Below are 17281 nucleotides of genomic sequence, written 5' to 3'. Positions count from 1 at the left end.
ATATAGAATAGAACAGAATAGAATAATATGGAATGGAATAGAATAAGATAGAATAATATGGAATAGAATAGAATTATGGGATAGGATAAAATAGAATAGAAATATAGAAATGAAATAGAATAGAATTATGGGATAGAATAGAATAGAACATAAAAGAATAGAATAATGAATAGAATAGAAAAGAATAGAATAGACAAGAGTTGGAAGGGACCTTGTAGGTCATCTAGTCCAACCCCCCTGCCCAAGTAGGAGACCTTACACCATATCCGCCAGATGGCAGTCCAGTCTTTTCTTGAAAGTCTCCAGTGATGAAGCTCCCACAACTTCTGAAGGCAACGGTCTGAAGATTTCTCTTTATTTCTAGGTTGAATCTCTCCTTGATCAGTTTCCATCCATTATCGGTTTAAAATACATGGAAAAGAAATCTCTTTTCCATCAGTGATGAACGACCTGGGTGAGGGGATAGAAGGGGAACTCATCAGATTTTCAGAAGACACCAAGTTGGTGGGAGTAGCCAGCACTTTAGGAGATAGGTTCACGATAATTTGGTGGTACTCAAATATTGTCATGTCCTAAAAGCGGTACAATCTGTGAAAAGGTTGAAAAGTCCTGCTCTAAGCGGTTTACAGAGTCTTGCCCCCCTCCCTCCAACAATCTGGGTCCTCATTTTACTGACCTCAAAAGGCTGGAAGGCTGAGTCAACCTTGAGCTGGTCAGGATCGAACTCCTGACTGTGGACAGAGCCAGCCTGCAATACTGCATCCTAACCACAGCGGCACCACGGCTCTTGATTGTATTTTATTTATTTTTCTTCATCTCTATGCTGCATTTTGATATCTCATTTCCTTATTGTTATTACAACAACAACAACAATAGCCAAGGTGGCGCAGCAGTTAGAGTGCAGTACTGCAGGCCACTTTAGCTAACTGTGTTCAGCAGGTCAGCGGTTCAAATCTCACCGGCTCAAGGTTGACTCAGCCTTCCATCCTTCCAAGGTAGGTAAAATGACGACCCAGATTGTTGGGGGCAATGTGTGTGTGTGTGTGTGTGTGTATACACACACACACACACACACACTGCTTACGGTGTACACCGCTTAGAGAGTGCTTGCACTTAAAGCAGTATATAAGTCTCATAAATAAATAAATAAATAATAATAAACAATTGGAGCACCACTTGAACACCATTGGCATTGACAAATTCGCTATTAGTCAATTGCAAAAGGCGGCCTTACTAGGAACTGCTTCCATCCTGCGACGATATCTGTAATACCCTCAGACATCCACATCTGCCTATCCCAGGTCCTGGGTAAGGACTTGATAGGTAGACAAAATGCCAAATCCAGTCTGAACATCTGGCTGATTGTGCGATGATCCATAATAATAATAATGTGGTGAAGATCTTGTGAGACTTTTGAATATAGACAGATCGCCATTTGGAACACAGCACGGCAGATATCGCAGTTGTAGAGAACCGAAGCGTACAGCTGACTGATATCGCTGTACCAGGAGATGCCAAAGTCGAAGAAAAAGAACTGGAAAATATTACCAAATATCGTGACCTGGCCATTGAAATTGCGCAATTATGGATGCAACGTGTAACAGTGACACCTATTGTCATCAGGGCACTGGGAACTATGTCCCAAAACTTTGCAAAATACATCAAGAAACTGCAGCTTCCTGCAATGACTCCAGTAATGCTACAAAAAACTGCGGTACTTGGAACATCTTATATTTTAAGGAGGTGCCTGGTTGACACCTAGGATGCTGGTCGCAACCCGTGTCAACCATCAGCGCCAGCCAATTTGAACGTTCAGTTGACTGAGGTTTATGTTTAATGAATAAAAGATTAATAATAATAATAATGATGATGATGTAAGGGACCTTGGAGGTCATCTAGTCCAACCCCCTGCTCAGGCAGGAAACCCTATACCAGGGGTAGGCAACCTTGGCTCTTTTATGACTCGTGGACTTCAACTCCCAGAATTCCTGAGCCAGCCGTGCTGAGGGGAAAGGGAGAAGTTTCCAAGCTGAGCCATGCTGGCTCAGGAATTCTGGGAGTTGAAGTCCATGAGTCATGAAGGGCCCAAGGTTGCCTACCCCTGGTCTAGGAGGCTCACCGCTTAGAACAGGAGGACTTAGGACAGGGGTAGGCCATCTTGGCTCTTTTATGACTCGTGGACTTCAGCTCCCAGAATTCCTGAGCCAGCCACGCTGAAGGGGCAGGGAGAGCTTTCCAAGCTGAGCCAGGCTGGCTGAGGAATTCTGGGAGTTGAAGTCCACGAGTCATGAAGGGGCCATAGTTCTCCCATGCTGGCTGAGGAATTCTGGGAGTTGAAGTCCACGAGTCATAAAAGAGCCAAGATTGCCCATACCATTTCAGACAAACTCAGAAAATCTCATTTTTTTTTTTTTAAAGCCCGGCTCTTCAACCTTGGCCACTTTAAGACTGTGGAATTCTGGGAGTTGAAGTCCACACATCTTTTTTTTTTTTTTTGCACCCAGCAAAATATCCTTTGCTTTCCTTCCCGGCTCTATTCGGATTGGTTGAGCTTCCACGCGGAGGCGGAGCAGCCGCGGGCGAAGGAGCAGCCAGCGGGGGCGGGGCTTCTGGGGAATGGGCGGGGCCTCGGGCAGGTGACTGGCAGCCGCTGCTGAAGATCCCGCACAGCTGCGTCAAGTCTGCTCCGGAGCGGCGGTTGGGTTTGCTCGCTCTGCTAACCTGCCTGCCAGCCCCATAATGCACTCCCGGCTGCCTGTCCCGGCCTCTCTCTGCCTCCTCCTGCTGCTGCCCTCGGTGCTGCCGGCGAGCATGCCCGGGGGTCTTTCCCCCCGAGACGTCACGGACCCCGAAGTGCAGGAAGCCGCCGTCTTCGCCGTGGAGGAATACAACGCGCGCAGCACAAACAGCAACTATTTCAAGGCGCTGCGCCTTGTGCAGGCGGAGTCCCAGGTGTGTGTCTGGGGGTGGGGGGGGGGGAACGGCCCTGTTGGGGCTTTTTGGCATACAATAGAATAGAATGTAAAATATAGAATAGAATAGAAGGTAGAATGTATAACAACAGAATAGAATAGAATAGAGTACAATGTAAAATATAGAATAGAATAGAATGTAAAATATAGAACAGCAGACTAGAATAAAATGTAAAATATAGAACAGAACAGAATAGAATAAATGTAAAATATAGAACAACAGAATAGAATAGAATGTAAAATATAGAATAGAAAAGAAGGTAGAATATAGAACAATAGAATAGAATGTAAAATATAGAACAGAATAGAATAGAATGTAAAATATAGAACAACAGAATAGAATAGAGTAGAATGTAAAATATAGAATAGAATGTAAAATATAGAACAGAATAGAATAGAATGTAAAATATAGAATAACAGAATAGAATAGAATAGAATCTAAAATATAGAATAGAATAGAAGGTAGAATATAGAACAATAGAATAGAATGTAAAATATAGAACAACAGACTAGAATAAAATATAAAATATAGAACAGAATAGAATAGAATGTAAAATATAGAACAACAGAATAGAATAGAATAGAATAGAATGTAAAATATAGAATAGAAGGTAGAATATAGAACAATAGAATAGAATGTAAAATATAGAACAACAGACTAGAATAAAATGTAAAATATAGAACAGAATAGAATAGAATGTAAAATATAGAACAACAGAATAGAATAGAATAGAATGTAAAATATAGACTAGATTAGAATAGAAGGTAAAATATAGAGCAGAATAGAATAGAATGTAAAATGTAGAACAGAATAGAATAGAATGTAAAATATAGAACAGAACAGAATAGAATAGAATAACAGAGTAGAAAGGGACCTTGTAGGTCATCTAGTCCAACCCTCCCCCACAATAGCCAAAGGTGGAGACAGATGGGGTGGCTGTGGGTACAATGGAAGAGAGCTGGGAGGACGAGAGGCAGGTTTTTTTTGGGGTGGGGATTACCTGGGGAGGGATTGTGGACTGAAAGGGCCTACCAGGTTCATATCTGAACAGTTCCAGGTGGTCCTCGACTTACAACAGTCCATTTAGTGACCGTTCAAAATTACTTCAGCACTGGAAAAAAGGGATTTATGATTGATTTCCACACTTAACGGCCGTGGCAGCACCCCCCCCCCAAGGGTCACGGGATCAAAATTCAGATGCTTGGCCACTGGCTCGTATTTGTGACAGTTGCCGTGTCCCGGGGTCACGCGATCCCCTTTCTGATAAGCAAAGTCAATGGGGAAGCCGGATTCACTTAACAACGCATCAACTGCGGTGATTCACTTAACAACTGTGGCCAGAAAGATCGTAAAATGGGACAATAACCTGCCTTAACAAAGGTCTCACTTAGCCACAGAAATTTTGGGGTCAGTTGTCGTCGTAAGTCGAGGATTACCTGTACTGCAGGTGTGCGTCTGGGGTGGGAGAGTGTTGAAGGGGTGGGCAGCCTTGCTGGATCCTCTGGAATAGCCAAAGGGCTCGGAATTGCTCTGGAAGCGATAGAAGGGTTGGGGGGGGGGCTGGAGGGAGTTTAGGGGGTGTTCTGTGGGAGGGACTGTTATCATGGATCAAAAGATGTGATTTCTGCTGTTCTTAAGTGAAACAGAAATATTTCCTTATTTTCTTGTTCCTCTCAACCCATAAACTGCTATCAATGAAGCTGAACAGGTTCTGGGTTTTTCCCCTGTAATTTATTTAAGGTGACATTACGGTGTTATCATGCACTAAAAGACGTGATTTCTGCTGTTTGTATCTGAAACAGAAATATTTCTTTATTTTCTTGTTCCTCTCAACCCATAAACTGCTATCAATGAAGCTGAACATGCCCTGGGTTTTTCCCCTGTAATTTATTTAAGGTCACCTATGGTGTTGTTGTTTTTTTAAAATCCAGGTAGTTTCAGGGGCCAAATATTATCTTACGATGGAGTTGGTGAAAACAAGTTGCCGAAAGACCAACGGCAACCGAAAGGGGTACCAAGAGATCCAGAACTGCCGCCTCCCTCCAAGGAACCAGCAAGAGGTGAGATTAGATGCCAAAATACGGATTTAACATTTGACAAAAGCTACCTTGTTTGAGGCCAGCCCCGCCCCCCTGTAAAAACAGATTTAAATTCTTTTCACAGATGGTTTCCCTTCAAAACAAATGCGAAGCTGAGCTGTACGGATGAGAATTATCCTAATTGGGTTAAGGATGTTTTTTTTTTCCCTAGCAAAGTCAGAGAGCCTGAGTAGCTTATGGCTGTGTGAGAAAATGGGTCAGCTGTGAGCTAAGACTGTTGTATGAAGGCAGAGAATTGTGGAGAGCAGCCCCCCCATACACACACAGTTGTTGGGGCACTGGGAATTTTGAACTGATCCAGCCCCCCATGGGATCTGACTGATCAGGGGCCCCCAAATCCACTTATGACTGTATAATCTGCCAAAAGTCCAGTATTTGCATGACGGTGGGATTGAATTACTGTATTTTCTGGCGTATAAGACAACTCGGCGTGTAAGACGACACCCGACTTCGGAGAAGATTTGCATGGTTTAGAAAGTCGTCTTATACGCCGGAAAATACGATAACTTGGATGGATATTCTGGGGCTTGGGGAGTTGTGACATGGATAAATCAGAAGATGAATTAAAATGGTCTCCAGATTTATTATGCCACTCTTTTCTGGCAAATTGATTTACTGTGATTCTTGTACCTTTGGCAGGAAAAACCAAAGGTACAAATAGAGATTAGGCAAAACCTGACTCAAAAACAGTCACTGTGAGAGGGACCTTGGAGTCCTCGTGGACGATCACTTAAACGTGAGCCAGCCGTGTGCGGCAGCAGCCCCAAAAGCCAATACAATCCTTGGTTGTATAAACAGAGGCATAGAATCAAAATCACGTGAACTATTAGTCCACCGCTTTATGAAGCCTTAGTAAGGCCACACCTGGAATATTGCATCCAGTTTTGGTCACCACCTTACAGAAAAGAGGTTGAGACTTTGGAAAAAGTGCAAAAAAGAGCAACTAAGATGATTAAAAGCCTGGAGATAAAAACATATGAAGAACGGTTGCAGGAACTGAGTACAGCTAGTCTAATAAAGAGAAGGACGAGGGGGGACATGATAGCAGTCTTCGAATATTTGAGGGGCTGCCCCAAAGAAGAGGGAGTCAAGCTATTCTCCAAAGCACCTGAAGGCAGGACAAGAAGGAACAGATGGAAACTACTCAAGGAGAGAAGCAAGCTGGAACTAAGGAGAGACTTCCTGGCAGTGAGCATAATTAGCCAGTGGAACATCTTGCCACCAGACGATGTGGGTGCTTCATCACTGGAGAATGTTTATAAGAAGAGATTGGGCAATCATTTGTCTGAAATGGGATAGGGTTTCCTGCCTGAGCAGAGGGCTGGATTAGAACAAAGGTCCTCAACCTTTGGGGCACCAGGGACTGGTTCCGTGGAGAGAGGTTTTTCCGCAAACCCGGAGGGTGCGTGGTTTTGTGTGCTGCCTGCATCCGGCGGATGGAGCTTTGCTTGTTTGCGTGGACCGGTTCCTGACATGCCGTGGCCCAGTACTGGTCCACAGACTGGGGGTTGGGGGCCCCTGGACTAGAAGACCTCAAAGGTCCCTTCCAGTTTTAATTCTGATTAACGACTCCCAGCGGCAGCCAGACAATCAGCTTTTTGAGAAGGGTCTGTGGTTTCTCAATGGGCCACTTGCACAAATATACTGAGGAATGAGCTTAAACCAGTGGTTCTCAACCTGTGGGTCAGGACCCCATTTGGGGTTGAACGACCATTTCACGGGGGTTGCCAAACAACGCAGTCCGCCATTTTTCCCTCCTTTTCCTTAGCTGTGCTCCTCCCTTTTATTCTATTGGCTTTTGAAAGCCAATAGAATAGACTCTCTTGAATAGAATCTAATTCTATTGGCTTTCAAAAGCCAATAGGAATTGTCCAGGCTGTCTGTGCCCTGCTGAGCCCGCCAAAAGTCCCATTCTGCAAACGGTGCTGCACCAATTGAATAGTCCTCGACTTACGACCGGTTGAGTAGTCCTTGACTTACGACCGGTTGGAGGGGGTCGCGGCATTAAAAAGGTTGAGAACTACTGGCTTAAACGATGAGGCTCAGGGTGGAGCTGAACCATCCCGGATGGATCTCTGTCATCGGTTAATCGGTTGACAAAACGAGGCTAAGTGTAGGCGCCAAACATTCAAAGGCAAAGAATGTCACAAGTTGGTCTTTCCTTCTTTTAAAAGATTGCTCATCTTCCAGCTGCGAAGAAGAAGGTGGGACTCTTTCCAGCCCGATGACTAGCCTGCCTCTCACTTCAAAAGAATGTAAACAGGTCACCTGAGACACAATGGATTCCCATTTCTTCCTTTTTAGGCTGCAGTTAATTATAAAACTTGGCATGTCTTGGCACTGAAAGGAAGCAGAGGCGTGAAAAAGGGATTTGGTGTCTAACCTTTACTTTCGTAATTCTCCTTAAATTATATTTAATCAAGGAGAGAAGCAACCTAGAACTAAGGAGAAACTTCTTGACAGTTAGAACAATGAACCAGTGGAACAACCCGCCTCCAGAGGCGGTGAATGCTCCCACAGTGGAAGTTTTCAAGAAGAGATTTGGACAGCCATTTGTCCGAAATGGTATTGGGTTTCCTGCCTGAGCAGGGGGTTGGACTAGATGACCTCCAAGATCCCCTTCCAACTTTTTTATTATTGTTGTTATTATTGATTATGGATCATTGCACAGTCAGCCAGAGGTTCAGGCTGGAAATGGCATTTTGTCTACCTATCGAGTCCTTACCAAGGACCTGGGATAGGCAGATGTGGATGTTTGATGTTGTTGTTGTTATTATTTATCTAATTTATATAGCTGCCCATCACGTAAGCAACTCTGGGTTTGTTTTTGTTTTTTTTGCTACAATTTGTTAGGGTTATAGGTAGGCCTTGACTTATTCAGTGACCGTTTATCCAGGTCATTATAAAACTATTAAGATGCGCACAGCAATCTCGCTTTTGCTCAGTTGTGGAGGCTGTCTGGGTTAGGTCACGCAGGGAATTAGGATTGTTTTAGCTGCCCAGAACGTCTCCATATCGAGAGAAGAAGGAACAAGCAAATGCTTCGCTGAAATTCACCGGCTGACCGCATTCCTGTTAGGTTCTCTGAAATAGATTGCTTAATAGCATCTTTTTGAGGATCTTGCCCAATAAAGCATCAAGCTGACGGGCCTGCCATTTCCTGTTTTACTCCTGTTCCTTTTTTGATGACAGACATCTGCTACCCCCAGTATTTGGGGCTACCGCTTCCTTCACGCTTAATAAGGAATAACATAATAAGGAAGGGACCTCAGAGGACTTCTAGTCCAGCCCCCTGCTCAAGCAGGAGACCCCCCCTGTCATTTCAAATGATTGCCCAATCTCTTCTTAAAAACAACCTCGGTTGATGAAGCACCCACACTTTCCGGTGGCAAGCTGTTCCACTGATTAATTGCTCTCGCTGTCAGGAAATGTCTGCTTAATTCTAGGCAGCTCTTTGGATGCTGCCTTCCCAGAGCTGGAAGGGACCTTGGAGGTCATCTAGTCCAACCCCCTGCTCAGGCAGGAACCCCTATACCAATGATGGCGAACCTTTTAGAGACCGAGTGCCCAAACTGCAACCCAAAACCCACTTATGCATCGTCGGGTGCCAGGCGGTTGTGACCCATTGTGTGGGCGTGGCCCATTGTGTGGGCGTGGCTGCAGTGGTAACTGCAGACAGGGTGGGACTAAAAAGTTCAATCAATCAATTCCAACTTTGCAAGATCTTTTTTTTCCCACGAGAAGTTGAAATTAACTGATTGAACCTTTTTTTTTTTTTTTGCACATGGCGGCAGAGGCCTAAAGTGAAAAGGTTTTATAAAACCCAGCTGAAGGCCTAGGACTGGGGCGACGGCACGCGTGCCCACAGAGAGGGCTCTGAGTGCCGCCTCTGGCACCCGTGCCATAGGTTCGCCACCACTGGTCTATATCATTCTTGACAAGTGGCTGTGCAGTCTCTTCTTAAAAGCGATGGAGCACCCATAACTTCTGGAGGCAGGTCGTTCCACTGGTTAATTGTCCTCACTGTTAGGAAATTTCTCCTTAGTTCCAGCTTGCTTCTCTCCCTGATGAGTTTCTTTTTTTTTTTTAATACAAGTTTTACTAAGTTTTTCAATTTTTACAACCAGGTGCTTAGGAAACAATGTGGTGATAGGGTAATCAATTATTCAAAAAACCAAAACATTTATATATAACTCAGGTTAACTCGTTAAATAATCCCTCTCTAATTCTCACAAATCATAGACCATATTCAGATTAATACAGTTCTAGTAAAATTCAGTCAATCAGTAAAATTATCAGTAGCCATTTAACTATATAAATCCCAATCCTGTATTTAAGCTTTACAAAATTCCAGTTACCATATTTCAATTTAACCATGTTGTTGTTAATTGCGAAGTCATGTCTGACCCATCGCGACCCCATGGACAACGTTCCTCCAGGTCTTCCTGTCCTCTGCCATCTTCTGGAGTCCATTTAAGTTCACACCTGCTGCTTCAGTGACTCCGTCCAGCCATCTCATTCTCTGTCGTCCCCTTCTTCTATTTAACCATAAATAAGCCTAATATTTATACTTCGGGTATCTGCAATATCCCTCTTTTCATAACATAATAATTATAATATCTAAAAAAAAACATTTCCTAAATACTGTATATTCTATTCTTGTTTTACTAGCTCCTCATTTATTAATACCATGTCTTCTATTAGCACAATCCATTTTCTTGTTCTCATTCCATTACAGAATAATTATCATACATAAAATAAACATATTGATTCAAAAAATGCAATCTTACTCTATTTCACAGATATATTCTACTAAGCAAAAATTTTTTCCATCAAGTTATTTTTTGTTCTGCCCTGAGATGCTTTGGCAAGCCATTTGATTTTTTTTTATGACTTTTCCTGCCACGGTCGTTAAGTAAATCACTGCAGGTGTTAAGTTAGTAACACGGCTTTCCCTATCTGGGGGGGGGAAGGTCACATGACCCCAGGACACAGCAACCGTCATAAATATGAATCAGTTGCCAAGTGTCTGCAAGGGTCATGTGAAAAGCGGTCGCAGGTCACTTTTTTCAGGGCCGTCGTCACTTCGAAAAGTCTACTGAGCGAACCGTTGTAAGTCGAGGATTGTCTGGATACAAAGGGGTCCCTGCAGATTTTACTCCGCTAGTCGTTGCTGACTACAGCAACGACTTTCAAGGCCAGAGAGCTGACGCTGTCCCAAGACATGGCCGCTTTCGTGGGGTCAGCAAAACGTCACCGTCCCACCGAAGTGGTACCTATTTATCTCTTCGCATTTGCATGCTTTCAGACGGCTCGGTTGGCTGGAGCTGGAGCAAGGGCGGAAGCACAGCCCATCCTGGGGTGCTCGGGTCTTGAACCTGGGCAATCAGATAGCCAGCCGACAAGCCAATGTCTTAACTGCTGAGCCACGCACTGCCCTCATTATACAGCATATAAAGAGAGAACAAAGCCCACTCCTTTGTAGCGTGGATGATGTTGCCTAGTTGGGTCATGAAATGTCTGCAAGAAAACAGCCAAGTTCAGAGAGCACCAAGGACCCCAACAATAATCCTCCTCTTCCTCCTCTTTTTCCACTTCTTCCTCAAGCCCCCTCCCTTCTAGCATTGATGATATTACCTAGTTGGGTCATGAAACATCTGCAAGAAAAGCACGAAGTTCAGAGAGCACCAAAGACCCCACAGTCCTCCTCCTCTTTCCTCCTCCTCTTTCCTCCTCCTCTTCCGCAAAGCCCCCTCCCTTCTAGCATTGATGATGTGACCTAGTTGGGTCATGAAACGTCTGCAAGAAAACAATTAAGCTCAGAGAGCACCAAGGACCCCACCATCGTCGTTGTCGTCTTCCTCCTCCTCCTCCTCCTCCTCCCCCCTGTAAACTGTACTCCCTTCTAGCATGGATGATGTTCCCTAGTTGGATCATGAAACGTCTGCAAGAAAACCACCCAGCTCAGAGAACACCAAGGACCCCACAGTCTTCCTCTTCCCCCCTCCTCCTCCTCCTCCTCTTTTTCCTTTTCCTCAAAGCACCCTCCCTTCTAGCATTGATGACATTACCTAGTTGGGTCATGAAACGTCTGCAAGAAAACAACTAAGCTCAGAGAGCACCAAGGACCCCACAGTCATTGTCGTCGTCCTCCTCCTCCTTCTCCTCCTCCCTGTAAACTGTACTCCCTTCTAGCATGGATGATGTTACCTAGTTGGGTCATGAAATGTCTGCAAGAAAACCACCCAGCTCAGAGAGCACCAGGGACCCCACAGTTCAACCCTGAGCTGCAAGTAGTCTTTCCATTGACAGCTTAGATACCACCAACCATCTCAAGCACTGGTGATCTGGGTTTTCCTTTTTTCTCTCTCTCTCTCCGTTCTCTTTTAGAAATTAACTTGCCACTTTGAAGTCTGGTCCCGTCCTTGGCTGAATAAGACATTGTTGACAAAGGTGACCTGTAACTAATCTGGACGGCTGGGATGGACTGACTGAGATGACCCCAATACGGGCAAACGGTTCTGCGTGTGTCCAGCAGCCCCGCAAGCTGAATGTATAGCAAGCTTTGCTTTTTTCCGTCACGATCCTATAGAAGACCCTTCACAAACCACAAACACAACGATTCACTTAAGTTCATGTTTTTCCAGGACATGCAGTATATGGGGGGGGGCTCCTTTTCTCTAGTTTTCTTTGCTATGGTTTTAGTTATAGAGAAGACAGATCGTTCCTTGACTGAGTTGGTTGTTAATTAGTCTTAATAAAGCTGTCGGCATGACGTTCTGGCTTGTGTTCCTTTCTTATCCAAATCTCATCCAAGCTTAATGATTTGACACCCACAACACAATGGAGTGAGTGAGTAAGAGGAGGGAGGGAGGGAGGAAGGAAGGAAAGAAGGAAGGAAGGAAGGAAGGAAGGAAGGAAGGAAGGAAGGAAGGAAGGAAGGAAGGAGGTTGGGAGGGATGGATGGAAGAACGAAGGAAGAAGGAAAGATAGGCTGGGAGAGAGGGATGGATGGAAGAACGAAGGAGAGATAGATTGGAAGGGAGGGATGGAGGAAGGAAGGAAGGAAAGGTTGGGAGGGAGGTAGGAAGGAAGGAAGGAAAGATTGGAAGGGAGGGAGGGATGGAGGAAGGAAGGAGAGATAGATTGGAAGGGAGGGATGGAGGAAGGAAGGAAGGAGAGATAGATTGGGAGGGATGGAGGAAGGAAGGAAGGAGAGAGATTGGAAGGGAGGGATGAAGGAAGGAAAGAGGTTGGGAGGGATGGATGGAAGAAGGAAGGAAGAAGGAAAGATAGATTGGAAGGGAGGGGGGATGGAGGAAGGAAAGAAGGAAGGAAGATAGGTTAAAGGGAAGGAGGCAGGAAAAGGAAGGAAGGGATAGGTTGAAAAGGAGGGAGAGGGAGGAAACGGAAAAGGGAAAGAAAAGGGAGAGGAAGGGGATGAAGGAAGCAAGGAAGGAAGGAAAGAGGGAGAAAGGAGAATTGGAGGGGAAGGAAGGAAGGAAGTTGAAAGGGATGGAGGGAGGGAGGAAGGAAGGAAGGAAGGAAAGAGGTTGGGGAAAAAAAGGAAGGTGCTGACGTGCAGAGAACACATACCTGCCCTTTGCGCTCCGATCTATGTACGCGTCAGGACGGCGGAGCAGCAAGGCAGAACACAATGTTCTGGGTCAAGATCTGTTTAATTTCTACATATTTTAATCTTCTGCTTAAATGTTACGTCAGGCAGTACGCCTTATTTTAATTCTGATGCTTCTGACAGGAACAAACAATCGTGTGTGTGTGTGTGTGTGTGTGTGTGTGTGTGTGTGTGTGTGTGTGTGTGGTCAAAGATCCTGATAAAGAGACGAGCTGTTCGTCTACGTGAACAATATGGGAGTCTCCAATTTCATTGATTTGTTAAATTTATATCTCGCCCATCTTACGTCAAGCCTCATTGATAGATGTGTCCACATACAGGTAATCCTTGATTTACAACCACAATTATCCCCAACTGGCAAAGAATACTCCCTCCTTCCCTCCCTCCCTCTCTCCCTCCCTTCCCTCCGTCCCTCTCTCCTTTTCAACCTATATGTCCTTCCCTCCTTTCCTCCCTCCCTCCTCTGCCTCCCTCCCTCTCCCATTCCATATCATTAATAGTCCCCTAGTAATTATCCCCAATTGGCAAGGAAGATTCATTTCCTTTCTTCCCTCCCTCCTTCCCCACTTTCTTTCAACCTATATCTCCCTCCTCCCTCCCTCCCTCCCTCTAATATTCTATATCCCTGAAGTTCTCCTGGTGATTATCCCCAACTGGTAAGGTATATTCCCTTCCTTCCTTCCTCCCTCCCTCCCTCCCTCCCTCCTTTTCAACCTATATCTCTCTCTTTCTTTCTTTCTTTCTTTCTTTCTTTCTTTCTTTCTTTCTTTCTTTCTTTCTCCCTTTCCTCCCCACTTCCTTTCAACCTATCCTTTCCTCCCTCCCTCCCTCTCGTATTTTATATCCCCAAGGGGCTAGGCATGTTCACTGGCATAATATGCCAATTGGAGTAGAGTTTGGGAAAGAAGCAGTGTTCGTTCTGTTAAAAATCTTAATTGCGCTTCTTGAAAACTATCAAACGGATCAAAGTTTCCAGAAGTTTGAAAAGTACCCCAAATGGCTGGAGGTTTTCTTGAACAAGCCGTGGTGTCATTGTGCTGTCGCCGTGAAAACGGAAAGGCTGGATGGGATTTGGACAAGAAAGGAAGACAAGACGGAACGTCATGATGATCGCTTTATTAAGACTAATCGACTGAATTAGCAAAATGTCGATTCTTCTCAAAGATGAAAATTAGAGAAAACAGAAGCGCCAGAAAAGGCCTCCGTGTATGTCAAAGAACAATTTCAGAAACTTAGAAAATGTGAATTTTGGGCTTAAGCAAACTATTCCATTCCCGATTTGTGTCAGAAGAAGCAAAGTTTACCATGAACACAGCTTGCATACCGGAACTCGCTCGGCTGCTGGACACCCACAGAATCCTTCGCCTGCGCATAAGGGGTCCTTCGGAGGTCCAGATTAGTTACAGACTGTGACTTCCAACTTCATATTCACCAGATCACGAAATGTGACTTTAAATGCGCAGGTTATCTGGAAGGGAATGAAAAGAAAAAGAGAGTTGGAAGGGACCCTTGAGGTCTTCTAGTCCAACCCCCTGTTCAAGCAGGAGACCCTGAACCATTCTAGACAAACGTTTGTCCAATCTCTTCTTCTTTTTTATAAAAAAAACCAAGTTTTATTGATTTTTTAATTTTTACAACAACGTGCTTGACAAACGACCTGGTGACAGGTTAATCAATTATCCAATCTCTTCTTAAAAGCCTCCAATGATGGAGCACCCACAACTTCTGGAGGCAGGTAGTTCCACTGGTTAATTGTCCCCACTGTCAGGAAATTTCTCCTTAATTCCAGGTTGCTTCTCTCTTTGATGAGTTTCCATCCGTTGTTTCTTCTCCTGTGTGCAGTTGCTTTGGAGAATGGGTGACACACACACCCCCGTCTTCTTTGGGGCAGCCCCTCATATAGCAAACACCATCATTTTGAATTGAAATCACCTATGAAAATAATTGAAATACGCTTTACGGGGGGGGGGGCTGCTGAGCTCAGATCAGGCAGGTTTTATCAATGAAACCGCAAATATATGATCGGAACCTGGCATCTCAACTCACCTGCCGATGATTCCCTCTAAGTGCCTTACATTGCTGGATCTTCTTATACGACTTTATCTTATCGGCCCTCTTTTTACATGCAGTTTTCACCAACACGACAGTAAGATGGTATTCGAACGGAGAATCCACCTGGATTTAAAAATAAATACATCACCTTTTAATTCATTGGGAAACATCATCAGCCTCATGGGTTGCAAGGCGGAAAGGGACGTTATGCCTCGAGAGCAGCAAAAACATCATTTCAAGAGGAAATATTTCTGCATCGGATACCAACGGCAGAAAACCATGTCCTTGGCGTCCAGGATAACCGTCCCTCCCTTAGAGCCCCCACCCCCTCAGCTCCCCCCAGCCCCCCCAAACTCTTCTATTGTTTACAGAGCAATCCCTTGGCTGCTTTGGCTGCTTCACGGACACAGCAAGGCTGCCCCCCCCACAACTCCCCCCCCCAGACACACTTCTGCAATAACTGTTCAGGTATAAAGAGTCAGGCCCCTCCTGTCCACAATCCACAGTACCTTCCTGGGAAGACTCCCCCCCCCCCAAACTGCCTCCCCTCCCTCAATTCCCTTCCATTGCACCTTCGAGTACCTCCGAATCATTTGGCTACTCCAAGGCTGCCCCCCCCCATCCCCGCAAAAACTCCCTCCTAGCCCCAGACACACACCGGTGATTGTGCCTTCAGAAGGCGCAGCTCCTTAAAATAGTTGGTACTGTCATAACGGTCCTTGTTGTATTGCTGCACGGCAAAGGCCGTGCTCATCTGCACCACCAAATCTGTGAGGGGCACGTCGGGATAATCCTGGAGCATCCCCAGAGGCAGCATCAGGAGGGCGCAGAGAAGGGAGGGGACTGGCATCTGGGAGTGCATCATGGGGCTTGAGAGAGAGAGAGAGAGAGTCTGGCAGGCACGGACGCAAAGCAAGCAATCCCAACAGTCAGCCTGGACCGAACAGTCTGCCAGAGCCTCAGGTGGCAAGGGATCTTACCTGTGCAGAGGCCACACCCATTCTCCAGAAGCCCCGCCCCTGTGGCTGGTCCATCTCCCCTGCCCAGGTGCTCACCGCCTCCCCGTCCCCTGGGTTCCCCCTCTTCCCAGCTGAGGTTAGGCTGACGTCGCGGAAGTGGGCAATGAGTTACTGCTCAAGCGAAGAGCAACAAGGAGGACTGGGGGGCTTCTGGAGAATGTGGCATCCAGTTTTGGTCACCACGTTACAAAAAGGTTGTTGAGATTTTGGAAAAAGTGCAGAGAAGAGCAACTCAAAGGCCTGCAGACAAAAAACGTGAAGAACGGTTGCAGGATTTGGGTTTGGCTAATCTAGGTAGTCAGTAGCGACTAGCGGAATAAAATCTGCAGGGCTGCAGCACTCTGCTGGCTCATATTCCAGTGATATGAGGGTTTGAGTGATCTTCGCTTTTCTGATCATTTTTAAAAGGATTTTAAGATGTGATTGGACAGCCATTTGTTCAGAATGGAATAGGTTCTCCGGCTTGAATAGTGGGTTGGACTCGATGACCTCCAAGGTCCCTTCCAACTCTGTTATTCTGTTCTTAAAATGCATTAATGGCGGGATAGAATCAAGGACAGGTGAAGTGGAAATACTACTTTATAACGCCTCGATAACTCCACACTTTGAATACAGGTAGTCCTCGACTTACGACCACAACTGAGCTCAAAATTTATGTCGTTAAGTGAGACCTGTTAAGTGAGTTTTGCCTCATTTTACAACCTGTCTTGCCACAGTTGTTAAGCCAATCACTCCAGTTGTTGAGTAACCCGTTGATAAGCGAATCTGGCTTCCCCCATTGACTTGGCATGTCAGAAGGTCACAAAATGGATCACATGACCCCGGGACTCTGCAACCGTCATAGGTACGAGTCGGTTGTCAAGCATCACGTGAGCATGGGCAGGCTGCAACAGCCATAAGGGTGAAGAATGGTCATAAGGATTAAAATATGTACAAATTATACAGATCTTGCCCAGAACATTAATTGTGTCCTATCGCCCAGCCCTGAGGGTAGAAATACCTATGTGTTGTTGTCAACATATCATCCCCTTCCAACCTATCTCTCCTTCCTTCCTTCCTTCCTTCCTTCCTTCCTTCCTTCCTTCCTTCCTTCCTTCCTTCCTTCCTCCCTCCCTCCCTCCCTCCCTCCCTCCCTCCTTTTCAACCTATATCTCTTTCTTTCTTTCTTTCTTTCTTTCTTTCTTTCTTTCTTTCTTTTTTTCTTTCTTTTTTCTTCCTCCCTCCCCCCTCCCCCCTCCCTCCCTCCTTTTCAACCTATATCTTTCTTTCTTTCTTTCTTTCTTTCTTTCTTTCTTTCTTTCTTTCTTTCTTTCTTTCTTTCCTCCCTCCCCCTCCCTCCCTCCCTCCCTCCCTCCCTCCCTCCTTTTCAACCTATATCTATTTCTTTCTTTCTTTCTCCCTCCCTCCCTCCCTCCCTCCCTCCTTTTCAACTTATATCTCTTTCTTTCTTTCTTTCTCTCTCCCTCCCTTCATCCCTCCCTCCCTCTCTCCCTCCCTCCTTC

At 45.4% G+C, this 17281-nt stretch overlaps 2 protein-coding genes across 3 annotated transcripts; one reads left to right on the top strand and one right to left on the bottom strand.

Annotated features, from left to right (window-relative positions):
• Positions 1-2646: 2646 nt before the first annotated feature.
• LOC120314924 (cystatin-1) lies at positions 2647-11848 on the top strand. The gene is made up of 3 exons (XM_039358509.1): positions 2647-2952; positions 4905-5033; positions 11463-11848. The coding sequence occupies exons 1-3, from the start codon at positions 2740-2742 to the stop codon at positions 11538-11540; spliced, it is 420 nt and encodes a 139-aa protein (XP_039214443.1). The 5' UTR covers positions 2647-2739; the 3' UTR covers positions 11541-11848.
• Positions 9075-16846, bottom strand: LOC120314925 (cystatin-1-like). Of its 2 annotated transcripts, none has more exons than XR_005558568.1 (3): positions 15419-16846; positions 12669-14883; positions 9075-10592 (listed from the first exon to the last, which is right to left on the bottom strand). XR_005558568.1 is itself a non-coding variant. In XM_039358510.1 (3 exons), exons 1-3 carry the CDS (start codon positions 15623-15625, stop codon positions 14105-14107), a joined length of 408 nt encoding a protein of 135 aa, XP_039214444.1. In that variant the 5' UTR covers positions 15626-16846; the 3' UTR covers positions 12563-14104. The 2 variants fall into 2 exon arrangements, 1 of the variants encoding a protein (XP_039214444.1); XM_039358510.1 differs by lacking the exon at positions 9075-10592 and having other exon boundaries at positions 12563-14176; positions 14755-14883.
• Between the last annotated feature and the right edge of the window lie 435 nt (positions 16847-17281).

This window comes from Crotalus tigris, unplaced genomic scaffold (assembly GCF_016545835.1).
Source record: "Crotalus tigris isolate CLP2741 ecotype Arizona unplaced genomic scaffold, ASM1654583v1 scf7180000019021.11574027:1482141, whole genome shotgun sequence".
Lineage (NCBI taxonomy): Eukaryota > Metazoa > Chordata > Lepidosauria > Squamata > Viperidae > Crotalus > Crotalus tigris.
This window is presented reverse-complemented; position numbering and strand designations above follow the sequence as displayed.

What these genes read in the sequence shown, in the direction of transcription:
- LOC120314924 (XM_039358509.1), top strand. Translation starts at nt 2,740, where the DNA reads ATGCACTCCCGGCTGCCTGTCCCGGCCTCTCTCTGCCTCCTCCTGCTG. An exon ending in TTGTGCAGGCGGAGTCCCAG is followed by an intron (nt 2,953 to 4,904) that starts GTGTGTGTCTGG and finishes TTTAAAATCCAG; the next exon opens with GTAGTTTCAGGGGCCAAATA. An exon ending in CTCCAAGGAACCAGCAAGAG is followed by an intron (nt 5,034 to 11,462) that starts GTGAGATTAGAT and finishes GTTCTCTTTTAG; the next exon opens with AAATTAACTTGCCACTTTGA.
- LOC120314925 (XM_039358510.1), bottom strand. Translation starts at nt 15,625, where the DNA reads ATGATGCACTCCCAGATGCCAGTCCCCTCCCTTCTCTGCGCCCTCCTG. An exon ending in TTCTGAAGGCACAATCACCG is followed by an intron (nt 14,884 to 15,418) that starts GTGTGTGTCTGG and finishes TTTTAAATCCAG; the next exon opens with GTGGATTCTCCGTTCGAATA. An exon ending in TTAGAGGGAATCATCGGCAG is followed by an intron (nt 14,177 to 14,754) that starts GTGAGTTGAGAT and finishes ATTCCCTTCCAG; the next exon opens with ATAACCTGCGCATTTAAAGT.